General features: G+C 43.6%; 1 protein-coding gene and 1 pseudogene across 1 annotated transcript; one reads left to right on the forward strand and one right to left on the reverse strand.

The window, feature by feature from the left end:
- Window positions 1-6,100: 6,100 nt before the first annotated feature.
- Window positions 6,101-18,851, reverse strand: LIN7C (lin-7 homolog C, crumbs cell polarity complex component). Its single transcript, XM_004607859.2, has 5 exons — window positions 18,802-18,851; window positions 13,820-13,938; window positions 13,413-13,484; window positions 10,389-10,598; window positions 6,101-9,613 (listed from the first exon to the last, which is right to left on the reverse strand). Exons 1-5 carry the CDS (start codon window positions 18,836-18,838, stop codon window positions 9,458-9,460), a joined length of 594 nt encoding a protein of 197 aa, XP_004607916.1. The 5' UTR covers window positions 18,839-18,851; the 3' UTR covers window positions 6,101-9,457.
- Window positions 11,448-11,535, forward strand: LOC129406310 (small nucleolar RNA SNORA70; annotated as a pseudogene).
- Window positions 18,852-20,802: the final 1,951 nt, after the last annotated feature.

The following is a 20,802-nucleotide window of genomic DNA, read 5'->3' on the forward strand; positions in this document are numbered from 1 at the left end:
GTTCATATTTTTACCAAGCCAGAAGGCTACCATTTTCTCTAGGTTCTCCTTATACCCCAGTGGTTGCTCCTATGCCCATTCTTGGATGGAAGACCGCTGGGTGACATAAGGATCCGACGGGCAAGGCTGGGAGAAAGAAAGCAGCATCTTTCTGGGGGACGTGGGGTGGGGTATTGGGCCAAAGACCATATGGGGGATGCCGAAAGTTGAACCCAGGTCCCTGCATTCTCTCTCTGGCCCCAGGAAGGCAGCACTTGGCTCAGCTGCCTTCATCCCTCTTGGGAGTGAACTCTGTCCTGCAGGCTGGGCCTGAGGAGAATTCAATTATGGTCCAAGCTAGACAGGACCTCCGGTCCCTTTGAGGAAGCTCACTTCCCTCTAGCTTGCCCAGCTCGAGTATTTTGGTCCCATCAGCCAACTGACTTCTTGCTGTGCCCAGAACACTAGTGTGGGAGAGAGGGACCGTTGATTAGATCCTGTCAAAACCTCAATTCCCCAGACCATTTACACCAGTGACTTCTTCAAGCCCTCGCATGCAGGTTTCCCCTTCAAATGTCCTCTCCATGGAGAAATCTTCTCTGCCCTCCGCTCTGGATGCACAGCAGTGAAGGAATCAGAATCCTGCTTGCTCTCAAGTCTGTGATCTTGGAGAAGGAGCAGGCTGACCAAGAGAGGGTGGAGACTTCAGATGGAGGGGGATGTCAGTACAAAGTCTGTTGTTGGAAGCATTGGGAGATCAGGAAAGAGTGGGTGGGGCTGCCAAGTGGGGTGGCAGCTGCTGATGCAGGAAGCAATCAGTAGGTCTGATGAGGTGTTCATAGGTCTGGGGGGATGAGGGTGTGGGATGCTCTAGGTGTGGTCAGGGATCACTTTTGGTGGTGATCAGACCATACGGGGTGCTGGGGGTTGAACTCGGGTGGGCTACGTGCAAGACTAACAGCCTGCCTGCTGTACTAACTATGGCTCCGGGCCCCCTAGATTTTTATTTGAAAGGGAAGAGATGGCGGACAATGGGACATACAAGGATAACGGCTCGGAGGGCTCCTCAGCACTCAGAAGGCACTTTCATCCAGTACTGGGAGCTTGGGGCTGTGGCAGGGCACCAGTGTTTGCTGGCATGAGGACAAGCCTTCATCCCTGGCATGGCTCCAGGACCATCAAGTGCAGCATTGCTGTTGTGAATCCTAACGCTGTAATGTACACAATTTCTGTGCACCATAATTGAGCGTGCATCCCCCGGACGTTGCAACTATGGCAGCAGCAGCGAAGGGAAGAGGTAGGAAATCACTCTATAAAAATAAACATTGTGTGATTAGTGATTGCAAGCACTGGGGGAAGTGCAGTAAGTGCTGCATGAAATTCAAGGAAGCTGCGACGCTAGCAGCCCAGAAGTGCTGGACAGTCCAGACTGCCCCTGGACAGTCTAGCAGAAGGCATCAGTAGTTGGGAATGTTGGCGAGGCATTAGGTGTTTTCACTTGAGCTCTCCCCCCTTGCTGATTGCTTAATATTTTTGGTTCGGGGGCAACCCTTGGTTGTTGCTCCAGGGGTCTGGCTCTGCACTCAGGGATCATTCCTGGCAGTATTCAAAGGACTACACGGGGTGCCGGGTAACATGCCACATTCAAGGCAAGCACTCTACCTGCTGTACTCTGAACCCCATGCAAGATGTCTTATGACACACCTAAAAGCATGTTTTCTTGTCTTTCCTCTCCCACTTTTATAACAGGAATCACTGTCACTGTCACTGTCGTCCTGTTGCTCATCGATTTGCTCGAGCGGGCACCAGTAACGTCTCCATTGTGAGACCTGCTGGGTTATGGCTCCAGCCATAGGCTGGAGCGACAGCACAGCAGTAAGGCGTTTGCCTTGCACTCGGACAACCCGGGTTCGATTCCTCCACCTCTCTCAGAGAGCCCAGCAAGCTACTGAGAGTAATATGCCAAAAACAGCAACAAGTCTCAAAATGGACGCGTTCATGGTGTCCGCTCGAGCAAATCGATGAGCAACGGGATGACAATGACAGTGACCTCTCCCACGACACAGGAGTGCCTTATCATTAAGACTTCATTTTACCTACCTGGACACTTAGTTCTGGCCCAGAACTAAGATGGCCGTGAATATACATAAAGAATGGATACATGGATTAATAGGTTTTCTTTTCTGTGCCCATAGAAATGCAACTCAAAGTTCATTAAAATGAACTGAATCATGGCTGATGACTTTCTTCTAATTTCCTCATGGTTATTTCTCTAGTTTCTTCTACCATTCTTTTTTTAAAAAGCTATTTTAAATGTTTTTGCCAAGAATGAAGTTCACTTAAATTTCTACCAATACTATAGGCTCTCCCACGTAGGCAGGAAACTCTCGGTAGCTTGCCAGGTTCTCCGAGAGGGAGAACTAGGCGATAAGATGCTGTGCTTCCAGGAGCTTGGTTTTTATAGTCTCTGGATTTTGGCAGTTGGTGGGATTACACAGCGCTGGGGCCAGTACTGGGTGTGACCGACTAGCTACTGGAAAATGGGTAATCTTGGCAAAAGTGGCCCAGTCCTGATCCACGCAGGCTTGGAGGTCTCAGCCTGGGGTCCCACACACCTGGGTTCCTCTTCTGGTTCCTTCATGGGTGAGGCTCATTCAAACGTGTGTAGAGGGGTTTTGAGCATGGCTGTGGCTAGGCTCTGGAGGTCTTCAGCCACTGCTCGGGGCTGGGAGGGAAACTGGAGCTCATCCCCTCTGAGGGGCCCCGGGGAAGACAGCCAGGATCGGAGGCAAGAGATTCTCCTAGGGGAGAATTTTTTCTTGTTTTGAATCCACACTTAGCAGTGCTCAGGGCCTACTCTCAGCTCCGTGTTGACCAGCTAATGTCGACAGGGGGTCTAACCTGAGCATCCTGTATGCAAAGCATATAGTCCGGCATGTCAGTCTTTCTTTCAAAATGAAACTTTTTAGAACTGGACCAACACAATTGGTTCTGGTTGAAATGTTTTGATCTGACACTGAGTCGCAAAGCTAGAATAAACTTAGCTAGAGCGAACACCTGGTTAATTCTCATTACATTCAATGGGGGACACAGTGGAGGCAAACACAATTCTCTCCAAAGCTCTTTGTTTTTCGGCCACAGTGATTCTGGGGTTGTGTGGTGCCTGCCAGGGATCAAATCCGTATGTCCCACACGCAAAACATCTGATCTCTTTCTCCAGTCCATATATGCTTTTTCCAACATTATCTTTTATGGGATATGAGAAGTGGAACGTAGGGAGAACTGACATAACAATGCTCACGTAAGTCAAAATCTGGGTTCAAAATGTGTCAGAAATAACAGAACAAAAAAAATTCCCCTCAACTGTCTCATACTCAGGTTGCATTTCCCTGTCAAAAAACCAAAAGGGCGGTTTCTGGTACTCTGATGCAATGAATTACCTTTCAGTATTGCCATAAAAAGAAAATTTATCTGTAGTTGCTCAATGTTTGCTGTTTTAGGTCTTACCTAGCTGTGCTCAGGGTTTATTCCAGGCAATGCTGAGGGACCAGATGGAGTACCAGGGATGGAATCAGGGCCAGCTGCAGGCAAAGGTCAGCTACCTGCTTGCTATATCTCTGGCCCCAATTTTCTTTTTAATCCGATTAAGATAATTCTGAAGACTAAATGAGAATTCTTCTGTAATTCCGCTCTTAAAAAGTTTCAAAGGGTTAAATCTTGACTGTGCCCCAGACACTTCTGTAGGTGATGAGAATAAAAAAGTTCTATCCTGTTGACATGAAGCACTTTTAATTTTTTTTTTGCGGGGGGGGGGGGGGACACACCCAGAGATGCTCAGAGGTTATTCCTGGCTCTGCAGTCAGGAATTACTCCTGGCTATGTGTGGGATGCTGGGGATTGAACCTGGGTTGGCCGCATGCAAGGCAAATGACCAAAGTAAAATTGACAGATGGGGTCTTGTATGAATTGATACCTTTTCTGTGGTTCTGGCCCACACACTCAGGGGTTATTCCTGGCTCTGGACTCAGAATTACTATTAACAGTGCTCAGGGGACCAAATTGGAAGTTGGGGACTGAACCCAGGTGGCTGAGTGCAAGGAAAGTATCCTACCTGCTGTACGTAACTCTGGCCCATGAATTTATCTTTTAAGGTCTTGGGTCACACCCTGCAGTGCTCAGGGCTTACTCCTGGCTCTGAGCTTAGGGAAACTTCTAAGAATTTTATGTGGTGCCAGGGACTGAACTGAAGTAGTGTGCAAGGCAAAAGAGCACCTGATGAACTATCTCTCTGGTGCTTTTGCTCTGGATATAGTCTTTTGAAGAAAAAAAAATCATTATTTACACTAGTATTAATATTGTGAAAGAGCCTCCAATCGTTGGAAAAGATGAGTAAGGAGAGGCTGCTTAAATCTCAGGGCTGAGAGGAATAGAGACGTTAACTGGTGCCCGCTCGAGTAAATCGATGAACAACGGGATGACAGTGATACAGTGAATAATGTCATTTTAGGAATACAATGTCATTCTGTATAGAAAGATTTCATTACCACAAAAATAAATGTAAAAAAATCAGCTTCCTCCATTATAATACAACTTGATTCACAACCAATGATAGTGAACGTAATAAAATCAAAATTGAAAGTGTACTTCCAGTGTACTTAAAAGTTGAGGAAACTGAGGGAAACAACAAATACTTACATATACTTTTTTGAATACTTTTGATTGCTTGGTATACATGTTTATGATTCTAAAAATGTCACAATGGTAAATTATGCCTCACAAGCCATTTTCTAGAGTGTGGCAATACCCTCCCTACAAATTGCCTTTCTGATTGAACAAATTCCTTTTTAGAACTCATTGTTATTATTTTTTTTTCTTTTTGGGTCACACCCGGCGATGCACAGGGGTTACTTCTAGCTCATGCACTCAGGAATCACTCCCGACAGTGCTTGGGGGACCATATGGGATACTGGGAATTGAACCTGGGTCGGCCATGTGCAAGGCAGACTCCCTACCCGCTGTACTATTGCTTCAGCCCCTCATTGTTATGATTTTCATTTTGAATGTGACGCCAATCTTCCACCCCTGAAACCTCTCTTTCAGAAATCAACAAATGTTTGATCAGAGTGAACAAAAATTTAAAAACAATTTAGATGATTAAGAATTCAAAGATCATCTGTTTCCTAGGCATCAAACAAGTACTTGCCTAATTTTACTTGACCACTGTCCTGTCCTAAAGACACCTTGCATGCAAACACTGACACGCACAAAGTTGTAGCTGCCAGGTGTACTACGGCTCTCCAGGTGAGAACCTCACCTGAGAAGTGAGGGAGGTACTGAGAAATGAACTGCTGAGGTCACACAGGAAGGGAGAGCCAGTCAGTGCAGCCGGCTTCAGACACCCCTTGCTGTGATCATGTGCCACAGGCTTCTCTTACCAGAACACCAGAGAATTCCTTCTGTAGTTTCCTTCAACGAAAGGCAAAGCAAAATAAAAGAATTGGAAGTTTCATTCCAGTAAACACCACACATAAGGTTTTTGCTTAATTTAGAAGTTACTTTTAGTTTTCAGAAAGTTATTGAATGCTTAGAACTGATACAGATTTAAAAAAATTTTTGCTTGTTTATTTTTTGAGCAACATCCAGGGGCGTATGTGGGGGGAGTGGGTGCACGTACGTACGTACGTACGTGTGTGTGTGTGTGTGTGTGTGTGTGTGTGTGTGAGTGTGTGTGTGTCCATCTATCCAGGCAGTGGTAGGGAAACCTTGTGGTGCCAGGGACCAAACCCAGGTTATTCAGTCCTTTCGGCTGTCTCCACCCAGGCAGAATTAAGCTGATAAACACCACCGTCTAGAAAACTTTAAAATGCTCTTGTATATATATCCTATTTGTTTACCTTAAATTGGAGAATTATAGTGGAACCATATTAGATAATATTTTTAAAACTATGTACAGATACAAATTTATTTGTGAATTCTTAAAAACTAATTAGCAAATGATTTTGTCTTTGACACAATCTTACCATTCTAAAACTGGAACTACCTTAGAAGATTCATTATTGATGAAATTTTGGAGAAAGAGTAAAAAATCGGATTGTTGGCAGAGGAGACAATAAAATATAAGTTAGAAATTTCATAAACATACATTTATTCAGGAAATACAATGACTAGAGTCCTGGATATTCCAATGATCATTCCACATTATAAAATAATCACCACATGTATTCTTTTACGTTGACACCAAGTCATGCTGACATTCTTCTCAGGTAAGCCATTGCCTTTTTGTCTATCAAAGCTTTAACATCCATTTAAACTGTAAATGATGTACTTAAGCCAAACTAAGTACTTGAACAAAAATAACTCTGGAATTTGGAAGAGGAAGGAAGACAATGAGTTTTAAGAAAAACATGAGAATTATCAAATCCCGAAGATCTAGTTCACTACAACTTACAATTATACTAAGGGGTAAAATGGCCATGTTAAGCAACACATAATTACCAGTATTTCTCACCTGCAATGTTTAAACATGCTTTCTCAAATAAACATTTATTTTTCTAAGTTTTTAAAAGCAAAAATGTGCAGAAAAATGAAACACTACAAGTTTATGTTTAAACTACTGGCAGATTTTACTTAAGGAAGAAAAACCATAGATTTTATTTACCACTGAAGTAAGGAATGCTAAATATCTTTTATTCCTAAAGAATACATTCCTAATAAATAATATAGCCATTTTGCTACCACTTGATAGGTGTAAATGGAATCATAGGTGTAAATATCATCCTACTCTGATATTTCCAAACAAAGTCCAGTGTTAGAAAAGGAAAAACTAGTGGTTCTTAACCTGATGTGTCCTTTAGAATTACTGGAAAAGGTTGAAAACAAATAAAAAAAATTCAGTATGTGGCTGCACCCCCGAATCTCTAATATAGTTGATGTGAGACAGAACTCAGGTTATCAATATTTTTTACAGTTCTTCAGGGTGTTCCAGCAGCCAAGGCCGAGAATCACTGAGTCAACTTATTCCAAAACACCAAGAAAATAAATGGATCTGGGGGGTGAGGTGAATAGGCAGGGGAGAGTTATGTATATTTATAAAGTTTTGGTTGTTTTTTTGGGGGGGTCACATCCAGCAGTGCTGGGCATGGCCAGGGACTGAAGCCTGGCCTCCCACACTCAAAGCTGGCACTGAGCCTGCTTCACTATCTCTCTGCCTCACTATGTTTATAATCTACAAATCAAACACCTAGATGTGTTATGTGCCTTGTTATGTCCAAAAGTCATTTATTTCCAAGACAGAAATTTCCTTCAATATACACATCTTTGCCACTGAATGGTTGAATTTTTCTATGGTCAAGATTTAAAGTTTGTGAAATATTTAAAAACTGTGAAAGCTGCATCAACTAAAACTACTGCTACTCATGCTCAACAGTAGCATAAAGCCTACTGTATTTGGCTCCTCTGAGCTATCCTTATTTTAAGAATTATAAATAAGTGCCAACCCACACAAAGAACAGATTGTGGATTACTGTAGAAGGAAAAAAAAAATAGCTTACTCAACTTACTAAGTTTCAATACCAAAAAAGATTTAACTTGGCTGAAAGTTCTGAAAACAGCTGAGACACTGAACTAGGAAGCTATAATTTATAATGAAATGTCGACACGCCCTTAGAAGCGACTGCAGCTGTAGCTATACTAAAATAAGATTTCTCCAGGGTTTACTTACCCTGCAATGCAAGAATACAAGCATAACAATATTACTGTTTTTATATGCACCAATACCTCTTTTTAATATATAAAGCTCTACAACAAATACCTCTAGTAACTTTACAATTAAATTAAAATAAATCCATAATTCTTCTACACTACTTTGGTCTCAACATTTTAAAAACATCAATTAACTTTGAAAATATACAATTTGACAACATGATCCTATTAATAACAAGCATATTTTGTAGTGGACTGAAGACACATTCAACCATGCAATCCAGTGTTCAATACCTATATGATAAATAACAAGGCTGACTGATTTTTATTCTTAAATAATTGAAAACTGGAATAATCTTTCAAGACTCACAGTGCTTTTCACAAACATGCAGAAAAAGGTACACATTGCTCATCTTCCTGAAGGAATGTAACAAAATGCCCACTGTTTACACAGGATCGATAATTACGTTAAATTCCTTATAAATTTCAATCCATTACCTTTTTAGCTTCCCTCATGGAAAATTAAAAAGAAAACAACATAAAACGTTCCTATAAGTTGTAACTGAAAATGAATGAACCCCAACTCATTAATTTCAGCCTTTGAAAAAACCTCAGCCATCCACTAAAAGCTGCCTTTTAGTCAAATAGTGACATCCAGTGGACAAAGGAAGGTATCTCTGAGAATTCCCACTAGTATTTTTGAATTATAAACAAAGATTGGATTTTTAAAAATTCAACCATTTTTAATGAGGTCTGACTTGCTTTTAGTAAATCTGCATATCCTTATGAATACATCTCATCTTTCAATGTGCCCTAAATATGCCCTCCTATCCTCTACTTGGTGTCATTCTTTTAAATCAAGCTAGTAAAAGTGTAGACACTTGAGGTTAAAGGCAGTAACTTTTATTTCTTCTATTTTCCACCACCAACTGGCTCATCACTAGGTATGAAAGGATCAAATATAAGAATTATATTTAAAGATGAATAGCATTTTAAAAATTTGTAGAAGATAAAACGTAACTATTTTTGCATCTGCAATCTGATGTACTGCTGAATAAAAACAGAAAGATGTAATCAGCAATGCTAACAAATTACATCTTCTTGCCTCGATCCTCAAATATAATGAAAACACACATATTTTAACAATGATTGCCTCAGTGTTTAAAAAGTTGCTTTTATAAACCGGTACAAATGAATATTCATCAGACATTGTCTAAAGTAAAAAACTGTTATGACTTAGTGTTCATCATATATGTGTGTGTCCAAAGTACGAAATGCAGCAGCAATGGTAACATTGATAGTGTAATGAACTGCTGAAGCTGAGACTGTGTGTTCGATTTCTTGGAGAACTGTAAAGAAATTTTACAGATTAAAAAAACGTAGAGTAAGCAAAAAATGAATTAGAGAAGTGTTATTTTTAAATAAGCAGCCAAAGGAAGAAATCCTTTTTTTTCCTAAAAAAAGATAAGAATGTAAAAGTACATTTTAATATTAAAAAAGCATTTTTAAAAATCTATAACAACTTTATGACAAAATCTGCATTTGAAAAAGGCCTGTAAAAACAGCAGGACAGAATTGCCCTCTCACTTTTTTCTTTTCAGAAAAAAGTATATGCATCTCTAGAACCTCAAATGATGTTAAAATAGGCATTTATAAAATGGCAAGGATTTCATGGGAAGTTTGATTTTTTACAATCACTGGCATTGAGGCCATCAGTAGGTCACAAGTAAAATTTTTCTAGCTAAAAGCAAAATAGAATATACAGTTCTCAACTGCATTAGGTCTGTTGCCTGCGTTTCGCTGATCTCATTTTTTCAAAACGTGATTCCATTTCTTCTAAGACCTTGGGTGTATATCGTACTACTAATTTAACCTTTCCTTGAGCTGCTTTCAGTAGTTCTACAGCTTTTTCATGATGTTCTCCTTCAACACTCTAGAAAAAATAAATACAGAAAATTAATACCTAGGTTTTGTCAATAACTCAAAAAAAGTTTAAAAAATGCATGTAATTTAATGTTAAAGTTGTTCAACAAAATAATTCTAATTCTTTAAAATCTTTTAGAATTGTATTGTTTTAAACAGTGTAATATCCTCAGTGTATATCCTATTTGTAGAACAAAAGTTTGATTTTTTTAAATAAAAACAAACTGATTTCTCAGTTCCTAGTAGTTGAGACTCCTGGAAATCAACCCCACAGAGATACTAGGTTAGGTGCTGCTCAAGGTGCCTGAGGCAGCCTAAAGATCTTTGTATTATACTAAGTCAAACAAACCAAGCACCTGCGTATATGGCTAATGTGTATTCATTTCTGATTTAATATTCTTAGATTTTTTTCTTTTCTTTTGGGTCTGGGGCCATACCTAGTGATCCTAGGCCTATATAATGCTGTGCTTTCTGTAATTATTAGGGGTGCTGAGATGCTCTTTGGACTATGAGGTGACAGGAATCCCGCCTGTTAAGCTCTCTCAGGTTGACCGTTTCGAACAAATAAAGCTTTTAATTATTTCATAAAAATCACACTAAACATTGTTCGCTAATTTACACCAGAATAAAAGCAAATAACGAGTGCTTTTAAAAGTATTGCTGTGTTAAATAGCAATCCCTCGAGGTATCTCCCAACTCAGTCCTTCCCCCTGCAATCTTCTGTTTCCTACCCATACCCCACATGGTCAATACAAGCTACAAGTACAAATAAAATGGATCCTTACCACTCCATTAACAGACAGGAGCTGATCTCCTCTCTTGAGGCCCCCATGTCTATCAGCAATTCCACCCGGAATTATTCGTGATATATAGATTGGCGAGTTCTGTTCTTTGCCTCCCATAATATTGAAGCCAAGACCTTCTTCTGTTTTTGGTAGCTCAACAACTCGAGGATGAGAATGTCCCTCACTGGCAGCAAATGCAGCCACAGTAGCCTGAAAGGAAATTTTACATATCTGAAAATACGGTCTTTATTTATTTCTGTTATTCCCTTTATATTTTGTTTGTTTCGGGGTCACAGCTTGTAGTGCTCAGGGCTGACTTATGACTTAGGAAGTGCCAGGAAGACCACAGCAGTGCCAGGGATCAAACCAGGGGTAGGGGTCAGCAGTGTGCAAAGTAAGATATACTGCTTCTCTGGCCCCTCTTTCCTTTGAAAAAAATGTTGGAGATACATACATTTGCAGTCTGGATGTCCATTAAGTCAGTTTGAAGAAAGGTTAGCAAAACAATAGTGTTTTAGAAAGGTCAAGGGAAGTAAATCCTGCAACTACCTAAAAAGATTTAAGATTGTGTAGGTCTCTGCTTACGGATGCAATACAATGACAAAGAACTTCACTTCTAAGTAAGGCCTGAATTCTATCCCTGGTACTGCAAAACAATACACACACACACACACACACACACACACACACACACACACACACACAAATACCCCAAAATTCTATCTCTAGTACTGCAAAACAACACACACACACACACACACACACACACACACACACACACACACACACGCCCCCTACTCCCAACAGTCACACACACACAAAGAACAAAAAAATTAAAGTATGCAGGCTACTCCTGGTCCATTCAGTGCACAGAACTTCTGTGCACTTCGCCAGTAGACTTGTAGAGCAGATGGAACACAGCACATTAATGCAGAGAATACCTCTAGCCTAACATGGGCCGGATACAGAAGGTATTTGCAGCCACCTAGGCTGATGCACTATTTGGACTATATATTTAATAACTAAGTTGTCACAAACAAAACAACATGCTCTGCATTGTGGGACCCCACGGCTGCAAGCAGTTTCCTTGGTAGCATACACAGCCTGTGGCTTATTTGGGTTTTTCTAAGGAACCTTGGAGAGAGTCCTTTGCAGTGGACATTCCTATCTGCTCAAGCTGGCCACAATCTTAGGCTCCAAAGAGGAATTTGGGGCGGGGGAGGGGGGGTAGGTTGGGAGCCAGAGCATGGTGGCCAGGATCCACACCGGCCAAGTCATCATGTCCCATCATGGGCCGAGTTCAAGTGCCCTGGTCACTACATGATCCACATATCCAACAAGTGGAGTAAATTTTACCAAGTTTAAAGACATGCTGGCTGAAAAGCAGCTCATCCAAATGACTCTGGGGTTTAAACAGATCGACAATTGTGGCCTCTAAACAAATGGTAGGTAATGCATTCCTGAAAGCCTTAGAGCTATCTCCAAGTTCTTATTCCCGTGACAGCCTTTACCACCATACCCTGTCATAATAAGGCTTGCTTAGCCAAAATAAGCAAACAAACAAAAAGACCCTTCAAATAAAAAAAATAAAATATTGGGGTGGGAGGGGGTGGGGTGGAGCTATACTGGGATTCTTGGTGGTGGAATATGAGCACTGGTGAAGGGATGGGTATTCGAGCATTGTATAACTGAGATTTAAACCTGAAAACTTTGTAACTTTCCACATGGTGACTCAATAAAAAATTAAATAAATAAATAAATAAATAAATAAAAAATAAAATAAAGAGGATACATATGGTTAATGTGAAAGTTTTTGTTGGTTATTCTTCATGGTTTTGGTGGGAGGAACTGAATCTGGGCCTCCTGCATGCAAAGCATGAACTCCAGTCCACTTAGTTCTTTGGCCCTATTTTTATTTCTATTTTATAAGTTCACTTGCTTTGTATATTCTACATGAGTGAAATACAGTATTTATTCTTCTCTTTCTTTTTTACTCTTTCCTTTTTCGCTTAGTAAAATTCACACTGGGTCTAACCTTGGTAACATCTTTTATCCTTATACCTGAGTAGTATTCCATTGTGTATAAATACCCACATGTTTAAGTGTTTTTCAAATCTAGTATTTCCTTTTGGGAGCCAGTAATATCTAAGAATATTATCTGCTAACAATGTAAGTTAGTATAAATCACCTCCTATTGATATTTACTTGTTTAAACCATAGATTACGGACACTAAGGTCTATGCTTGAATTATTATTAAAAATCTTTTTTCTGGCCAAATCTGGTGGTGCTCAGAGCTGAGTAACCTACTATTTACACTGACCCACACTGGGGGAGAAACAAGGAGCAACCTTGAAGAATATTGCACCCAGTCCTACCACTTACTATTAGGGTGACCTAAGGTAAGCAACCTAACCTAAAGATTCCTCACTAATAAAACATGAACAATTCATGACTCAGAACTTTGAAGAAAATTTTCACAATACCCTACATTATATGCATATATAAAACTTTATTACGGATGTCCGGGTATTTTTAGTGCGTTATCCAAACTGCATTATGAAATACATTTTGTAAGGGCAATTAAAAAAAGATGGACGACAGAGGCTAGAGAGGTTGTACTGCTGATCAGGCATTTGTCTTGAGCAAGGCTGACCTGTGACTGATGCCTGAGCACAGAACCAGGATTAAGCCCAGAACACAGCTGGGTGTGGCCCCCAAACAAAAACAAAAGCCCTGTTTTGGGGTCTGAGAGATAGCAAAGGGGTTAAGGAGCTTACCTTGCTTGCACAGGGCTGGCTGCGTAGGATCGCCAGCATGGAACCCCTCAACTCTGCAAGGAGTGACTCCTAAGCACAGATCCAAGACTGACTCCTGAGTAACTCCCTGCTATGGGTTCCTCCGGCCCCCCAAAGTTCCAGATTCTTCATTCAGAGTTTACTGAAGCTTGAAAGATACATGCTCTTTTCAGAGCTCAGTGATAGGGGGCACGGGTTATATGCATGAGATGCCAGGTCTAATCCTACCTTTGCAGTTGCATTTGCTCTTACTTCAGGACTGCTACTGATGTCCACAGTCTCATAGACATGTTCATATACCTGTAAAACCCAAAGTTATCATCAGGGTTTTAAATAATTAAAAATGAGGGCCCGGGAACGTGGCTTGGGGGTAGAACGCCTGAGGTGGGAAGCTCAAATTCAAGGTACAACCCATACTGCCAAGTGCAATCCTGGTGCCACAAGTAGTATTCTCTGTACACTGCAAACCAAGTGAGTGCCAGCACTGTTACCAGGTATGTAACTTTCAGACAGCAACAGCAACAGGGGGAAAGGGGAGGTGAAACAGGATGGCTTAAAATGAAATCACTATTAACTTTAGATGAACTTGCCTAATTAACTCAAGATTTTAGTGAATTGTAATCCCATTAACTCACCTCTCTTACAGCATTGCAGAATTCACTTTGAAGGACTCTTTGCAAAGCCTGAAGCTTCTGTGGAGGTACCTCTCCACTCCTTTGTAGTTTTTCCAACAATTCAATTGCTCTACAAATATCTAGAGTAAAACAAACATACAACTGGTAATTTTCTGAATATTCTCTAAATGCCTGTATAATATAAAAACTGGGACTCACTACTCAAACGCTGACAAGAGTACATAAAACATTCCAGGAGGCTGGAAATGTAAAATCAAAAAAGATATGATTTATAGTATGCCAGTGAGAAATATTAATGCTGCTCAAGTATGAGATATAAAAACATCTCTGACACACACAGCAAAAATAAATGAGAAAATGAATATCACTGAAAAGGACTGAGCTTGAATGTGAATTAGGAATACAAATATTGTTCTGCTCTTTCACTGCTTCAGAAAAGTTGACGATATTAAGATTTCAGCCCATGAACATTTACTAATCACGATATCAAAGCACAGCACAGTTCAAGACATCAAGCACTACTCACTGCTCATTTCCCCAAAGAAAACACACATAGGAAGACAAATTCAACAATGTGCAATTATTGGCAGGAATAGATTTAAAACAGCAGTACAAATGAAACTGACTGGTTTATTCTTAGGGTCAATAACCTGCTATTTGAATTAAGATAAACTCAATCAAGGCTGGGGAGACAGCTTAGGGTTCAGGGGTGTACATCTTGTGTGCTCACTGACCAGAATTTGACCCCAAGCACTGGATGTGCCCTCCAAACCAGGTCAAATTGCTGGGATGACTATTGAACTATCCATCCAGCCAAGTTGGACAAGAATCACTTGAATGGTCCCTAGAGCACTGCTTTGGAGACCCAAAGACAAACTCAAACACATGTTTATACAAAAGAAAAAAGCGATTAGTTCTGAGAATCTGGCTTCAATACTAGAAACCAAGTTACTCTTGGCTTCTCCAACTGTAAAGTGAAAACAGTCCCTTCCTTTAAAAAAATTGTTAATTTTGTTTTCGTGGCCACACCCAGCTGTGCTCAGGGCTGACTACTGGTTCTCTACTCACGGATCACTCCTGGCAGTATTTGGGGGACCAAATGTGGTACTGGGGATCAAACCTGGTCTGACTGTGTGCAAGGCAAACACCTTACCTGCTGTACCATCACTCTGGCCACCCAAAAGTCCCTTTCTTGAGAGAATCATTTGATAATGCGGGTCTGGAGAGATAGCTTGAAAGACTGAGCACATTCTTTGCACATGGGAGGCCGACGTTCATCCCCAGCAACATACAGTCACAAAGAACAGAGCAAGGAATAGCCTGCAGGGACTGCTCAGTGTGCCTTCCGCTCCCCTCTCCCACCCAAACAGATTGGGGGGAACACACACACACACACCCTTGACAATGTAATAAAAAAATTAAGTGGCAAAGGGCCTGGCTTAGAACAGCATACATACATTAGGTAAGTGCCTTTGATTTTTTTTTTGTGGGGAGGCCTGCCCCAGCAATGTTCTGGGGTGAGAGGCGAGGATATGGAATGGGGAGGGAGCGTATTACAGTATTTATAATTTAGGGCCTGGTACGCAATATGGCCTATGGTCATTGCCCCCAGAGATACAAAAATCTATTCAGCACATTCAACAATTCTCAACTGGAAGTGTAGCATTATAGCACTGTCGTCCTGTTGTTCATCAATCTGACCAGTAATGTCTCCATTGTGAGACTTGCTGTTACTGTGTTTGGCATATCGAATACGTCCCGGGGAGCTTGCCAGGCTCTGCCGTGCGGGCGGGATACTCTTGGTAGCTTGCCGGGCTCTCTGAGAGGGATGGAGGAATTGAACCTGGGTTGGCCGAGTGCAAGGCAAACGCCCTACCCGCTGTGCTATCACTCCAGTCCAACTGGAAGTGTAAAGTAATGAATTGTTTCAGATTCGGTCATAACACTGTTAATAATTATCTGTACTTTGATTATTCACTACTCTTTGATGACTTTTTTCTAAGTGGAAAAGCTGATTTTACATCTATAATATGCACTTATAAGGACTGAAGTCACTTTCTTGACAGAATAAGCATTTTTGTGTCTCCAGTTGGGAAACTAGAAGAAAAAAACATAGCAAAGCAAAATGTTTAATTTTAGGAAAAAGCTTAAATTGATAATTAAACATCATCATCATCATCATCCTGTTGATCGTTGATTTTCTCGAGCGGTCTCAGTAACGTCTCCATTCATCCTAGTCCTGAGATTTTAGCAGCCTCGCTTTACTCGTCCTTCCCAACGGTGCTGCATTGGAGGCTCTTGTTCAGGGTCAGGGGAACGAGACCCTTCATTGTTACTGATTTTGGCATATGACTACACCATGGGGAGCTTGTGAGGCTCTCCCATGCGGGCAGGAAACACTCGGTAACTTACCAGGTTCTCTGAGAGGGAGAACTAGGCTATAAGCTTCTGGGAACTTGGTTTTATAGTCCCTGGATGTTGGCCGTTGATGGGATTAAGGCGGGCGTCGGGGGCAGTTTCTGGCAGTTTCAAAATTAAACATAAAGGAAACAAGCTTTCCATATTCTGATTTCCTACCAATAAAGGGTAGTGAATTGGGACTATTGGTCAGTAATTTTTATTTATAAAGTTAAAATATGTAAATTATGCAAACTGTCAATTAACAAAAAAAGGAGACGTATTAAAATACTTTGGGAGGGTACTTTGGGGACTAGTCCTGCCTTTGGGCTCAGGAACCACTCCTGGAGGTGCTCAGGTAACCACATGTGGTGCTGGGACCTCGCTGGGGCTGGTTAACTGGAGCTACCAGCTTTCTCAAATGAATTCCTCTTCTGAATGACATTCTGACCATTTGGAAGATATTCAGAACTCAATCATACAACACTATGTTTATGCAGTAGGGCTGATCGGCATGTTTGTTTATGACACCTGTTAAAGGAAATTCTAAATAAGAATCAGACAACTTTGCAATCTTTCTTTTCCTGCTAAACAGCAACCACTAGTAATTCATCCGAAGGTGCTGACCTTTCTATTGTGGAAATGAAGAAACTTTGAAAAGAGGGGAGGTGGGGGGACAAAAGCATGACTACCAAAACTAAATGCCAGAGGTGAAGTTTCAGATTCTATACTGCACTTAAAAATACAAAAGACTGCCAAAAAATAAAAAGAAAAAGAAAAGACTGCCAACGTGTTAGAATTCTACAACTGGCTTTCAAAGAGAAACACCTACTCCTGTTAACAGCACACAGATTTGTTCATCCACAAAGCATAATGCCATTGTGCTGAGAAGGAGCATGTCACAGGCTTAGGTCTAACTTAGCAAGGCTTCCCAGAGTAGCTACTCCTCTGACAAAAATGATACTTTAATTAATGGCTTGGTGAGTTGGAGGGAAACAGCGACATGTATAAGAGGCTTCTAAGTAATGAACACCATAAGGGAGAAACAATGTCGAGCGCACAATTGTTTGTGTGAAAGCATGGGGAAAGAGGTATCTCTAAATACGGTATTTCTAAAAATGCACTGCCTTCTTAGGGCTGAAATTACTTAGTACTCGGACTAACTGCAAATGTTAATACTTGCAAGATTATTTTCGACCTCCATCCTGTACGTCACCACTGGCACTCAAAATACTTAGCCGGTGACTTTTTTTTTGGGGGGGTGGGGCAGGGGCCTTCACCCGGGGAATTTCTGGGCTTACTTCTGACAGTGCTGGGGAGGTGGAGGGGGCCTGGCATACAGTTGCTGGGATTGCACCCGGGTCGGCCGCGTGCAAGGCAAGCTCGAAACACGCTGTCCTAAGTGCTCCAGTCCAATACCGGGTGCGGCCAAATCACGCTTGAAACAGATTTGAAAGAAAAGAGCTCAGAGAGGAAAAGCGGATAGCTTAAAACCATCCGTAACAGAACGCTGATTTGGCATCACTCAGGACTTGTCAGGGTCTTTTGGTATCTACTCTGGAGACAGATTTCCTTTTTGCTCGACGGCTGGCACCGAACCGAACAGCCTTTGGTATCTACTCTGGAGACAGATTTCCTTTTTGCTCGACGGCTGGCACCGAACCGAACAGCCAGCGGCCGGTCCGACTTAGCAACCCGTGGGATTTGTAAAGAAGCAACAAGAGTGCACTTCCCAGGTCGCTGACAATCTACCAGTACGTTCTTCCCAAGAGCAAATCATTAGAATACAAGGGGGGGAGGTGTGTGTGTTTGTGTGTGTGTGTGTGTGTGTGTGTGTGTGTGTGTGTGTGTGTGTGTGTGTGTGTGTGTGTTAGAGAGAGAAAGAGAGTTCTCCGCCTTGCGGGGTGCGGGGAGGCCGAGCCCCAGGCCTCACCCATGCCAGGCATGCAGTCTAAGGGCTGAGCCACCTCTCCAGCCCACCTAGAAGCCCCTTCTTCTGACCCGGGGAAGGGCGCCCGAGACGAGAAACAAACGAGTCCGGTGCCACTAACCAACAAGGCGGCGGGGCGAGGAACGTCGGGCCGGGGATCCGTGGGAGCGCGTCGTGGGTCGGGGCCGTGGATACAGACGGATACTGATGGGTTCCGAGGGCAACACGCCCCCTCCCCCGCCCCCACCCCGCGGGTCTCGGAAGCGCAGCAGCACTGGCGGCGCGTCGTCGGGTCCCGGCGAACGGGGCGTGTGCCGCCTGCTGGGCGCCGCGCCCACCTAGCGAGCACGCGTGCGGCCGGGGTCCGCGAAGGCGGACAGGTGGTGCTGACCTCGCGCCGTGCGCCCCGGGACCCAGCATCCCCCCTTCCCGGGGAGCGGGGGTGGGTGGTGGTATGTGTGTGGGGGGTGGTGTCTGGGTATCCGCAAGCGCCCTCCCAGGGGCCCGGGCGCAGCCACGTCCGCGCTCCCCCGCGCCGGCGCCAGGGACAGCTGGGCTGCGCGTGTCGGAGCCTCGGCCACCCCTCCTCCCCGGCGGCCACCACGGCGCTCCCCCACCCATCTGCCCTCCGCGCTCCGGAGGTGGCCGCACTCACCCCTCTCCAGCCGTACAGGTTCCCCGAGCGCCGCCATCTTCTCCCTTAGCCTGCAAATCCGCAGGAAGTGACGCCAGAGGGGGGCGGGGCTTAGCGGCGGCAGGACGGCTGGTCTCGCGAGAGCGGGAGCCGGGCCCCCGCTGGGAGTGAAGGGGCTTGGGCTCGGACTCGGGGCGCCTGGCAGGCTTTGGTTAGGCGCGACAGCCTTGCCCAGTCCTGGGGGGCGTCTTCCTGACGTCCCGCGTTCTGCTGCCTTCCCTCATTCGCCCCTTATCGGCCGGCCGTCGTGTGGTGGCGGGCGCAGACAGGGTCAAGTCAGGTTCTTGTCCTCAAGGAGTCAAACTTAGAAAGCAAGGGACCGAAGAGCAAATGGCCCAAATCAGGAAAACTGGGAAAAAAAAAAAAAAGAAACCAAGGCAGGGAAGCCCCCAAGTTATGAGAGATGTTTCCTAGAGCGAGATTCTGAGGAAAGGCTGAAGCCCTACCCCGTTTATTCTTTCGAACCCAAGCTGGGTAGGGGAGCGTCTCTTTTTGTTCCAAGAATGCCGGCCGTTCCTACAGGGAAGAGGATGCTGAGACGATTCTCTTCTGCTGTTGGCCTCCAGCAGGGCCTCGGGTCATCCAGGCACCACCTGGGCCGGCCTCCCTGCCTCCCGTACCAAGTGATTCTGTTCCTGACCTGGCCCTCCTGGTCCCCGTGTCGCTCTCATTCTGACCCCTGGCCTCCACCTACCAGAATCTGGGTTTTGTGGCCGGAGATAGGACAGCGGGCTAAGGAAGTTTGCCTTGAACTCGGCCAGCCGGGTTCGACAACCCTGAACCCTCCAGGAGTGACCCCCAAGCTCAGTCAGGAAACCAAAAAGCAAAAGGGAAAAAGCCCGCGTTCTTGTTGGAGCTCTACAGTTGGTGACTGTGAGCCAGCACTGCTCTCGGAACATGTCCTCTGCCACACTCGCCTTCCCGGCCCTGCTTTCCCTAACTAGCATGTTCCCTGTTGGAGAGGCGTGTCTCCGAGGCCCTTCCCTATTAGGCTCTGGAATTCAGTGACAAGTGTGGGAACGCGTTACTGTGGCAGGAGTAGCATTTCTCTTTGACTTTCAAGAGGAAGGCAGCCAGAGGCCAGAGAATGGCACAGAGGCGTTTGCCGTGCACTAGATGTCCCGGGTTCCATACCTGATACTCAGTGTGGTCCCTTGACAACAGCCAAAAGTGCAGATCCAGGAGTAATCTCAGAGCATTGTCGGCTGTGACCCCAAAAAGCAAAAAAGAGAGAGAGAGAAAGTGAGGGAGGGAGGAGGGGGGGAGAAAGAAGAGGGAAGGAAGGAAGGAAGGAAGGAAGGAAGGAAGGAAGGAAGGAAGGAAGGAAGGAAGGAAGGAAGGAAGGAAGGAAGGAAGGAAGGAAGGAAAGAAGGAAGGAGGGAGGCAGGGAGGGAAGGAAGGAAGGAAGGAAGGAAGGAAGGAAGGAAGGAAGGAAGGAAGGAAGGAAGGAAGGAAGGAAGGAAGGAAGGAAGGAAGGAAGGTCAATCTTAACTACAAATCTATTTGAGGATGAAGAGGAAAGCACAAAAGCATAAGAGATACCCTTGTGAGCAAGAAAAAAGACTGATCCTAAAAGACTGATGGGGGCTCTCCTGTGTGGGACTTAAAGATACATAGCAAGTTACATCAAAAGTCCAAAGGCAACAAAATGGGAGAACATAATTGAGTTGTTGGGAATAGGAAGGGAGGGCCTTTGGAGTAGTTGGGAGAAGGAGATGATACACTTGGTGATAGGTGTGGTATTATAATTTTGTGTGTAAAAGCCATTATATATTGTAAATCATAGATTCATGATTAAAAAATAAAGTAGAAAAGCTGATCTGAGGGGTAAGGGAAATGGTTCCAAGGGCTAGAACATGCTTCCCTGGCAGAAAGCCTGGATTTGATCACCTGTGGAGGAACACATGGTAAGCCCTTCTCCCCCCTATCCTGCAGAGTTTGCAAACACAAACTGCTGGATAT

The sequence above is a fragment of the Sorex araneus genome, chromosome 6 (assembly GCF_027595985.1).
Source record: "Sorex araneus isolate mSorAra2 chromosome 6, mSorAra2.pri, whole genome shotgun sequence".
NCBI classification, from domain to species: Eukaryota; Metazoa; Chordata; class Mammalia; order Eulipotyphla; family Soricidae; genus Sorex; species Sorex araneus.